The sequence below is a fragment of the Plasmodium gaboni genome (assembly GCF_001602025.1).
Source record: "Plasmodium gaboni strain SY75 chromosome Unknown, whole genome shotgun sequence".
In the NCBI taxonomy this organism is placed as follows: domain Eukaryota; phylum Apicomplexa; class Aconoidasida; order Haemosporida; family Plasmodiidae; genus Plasmodium; species Plasmodium gaboni.
In genome coordinates this window covers 5,280-6,557 of record NW_017385475.1, presented here as the reverse complement: position 1 = coordinate 6,557, position 1,278 = coordinate 5,280, and the positions used below count along the sequence as shown (strand labels likewise).

The 1,278-nt window shown below is 19.1% G+C and overlaps 1 pseudogene across 1 annotated transcript; it reads left to right on the top strand.

Annotated features, from left to right (window-relative positions):
- Positions 1-41: 41 nt before the first annotated feature.
- On the top strand, positions 42-713 carry PGSY75_0033400 (exported protein (PHISTa); annotated as a pseudogene; the record flags this gene model as incomplete). Its single annotated transcript has 1 exon — positions 42-713. A coding segment is annotated over one exon (672 nt), but the record flags the coding sequence as incomplete, so codon positions are not given.
- Between the last annotated feature and the right edge of the window lie 565 nt (positions 714-1,278).

Here is a 1,278-nt window from a genome sequence, read left to right as displayed (position 1 = left end):
TATGTATATTTATCTTTTTATATCAATTATTTTTTTTTCAGAATATAATAATATGTGAGAAAGGTGAAACAATAGATTGAGGTGTTTATCATATATATAGAAGAAATTTATCTGAGTTAAAAACTGAAATGAATACAGGATTAAGAAGTAGCAGTGAAACGAATATGTTAAAAAATAACAAAGATGAAAAAAATAATAATATTTCTCTTAGTTCACAGTGTAATAACATAAATTATAATGATATATCAGAACAATTAACACTGGAGGATTTACATAATGTATTAGATAATTTAAAAGAACGTCCATCTGATGATGATCTTCATAACATATGGAATCATGTTTTGGGTATATCTAAAGAAGGATTTCAAGATATGATAAAAGAATTAGCGATTTATATAGAAGATTATTTACTTACATATGAATATCAACGCTATCATCTTTTTTATCATACCGATTGACCTATATGTGAGAATAGTAAATACCGTACATGGAAAAAATCAATGTATGATATTGGAGTTGCACTATCATCTACAGATGTTGAAAATACACTTAAGTTTTTTAGTTTAATTAAAGATGGAGCAACAATTGATGAAATGAGAAACTTTATTTATTCATTTGTAGATTATTACAGTACATTAAAAATTGATTTATTTAATAAACATATGAACATATTTACAGAAAGGATGAATAATCCCAAAAGATTAACTATTTAGAATAAAAATTTATATGAATATCAATTATGTTGTTTTATGGGAAAATATATATATAATATAATTTTACTATATTAGATAAAAATTTAATGTACCGTATATTTATTAAATTCCTCATATCAGTTATTATATTATAGAATATATATATTATTGTTTTCGTTTTGTGTTTTCATTTTTGTTTTTTGGTTTTTATTTTTACTTTTAGATATATTATGATTTTTTTATTTTTTATTTTCAAATAATTATTAAATACATATAAAAAAAAAATATATATATTATTTGTTAAAAAATGTTTTTTTTCTATAATAAAAAAAATATATATATATTCCTATCACAATACTAATGTTATTATAATAGTATTTTAACGTTTTGTATTTTCGTTTATGTTTATGTTTATTTTTTTTTGTTTATTGTTTTCGTTTTGTGTTTTCATTTTTGTTTTTTGGTTTTTATTTTTACTCCTAATTATTATCATTATCATTATAGGAATAACTTCATATTTAGATATATTATGATTTTTTTTTTTTATTTTTAAATAATTATTAAATACATATAAAAAAAAAATGTT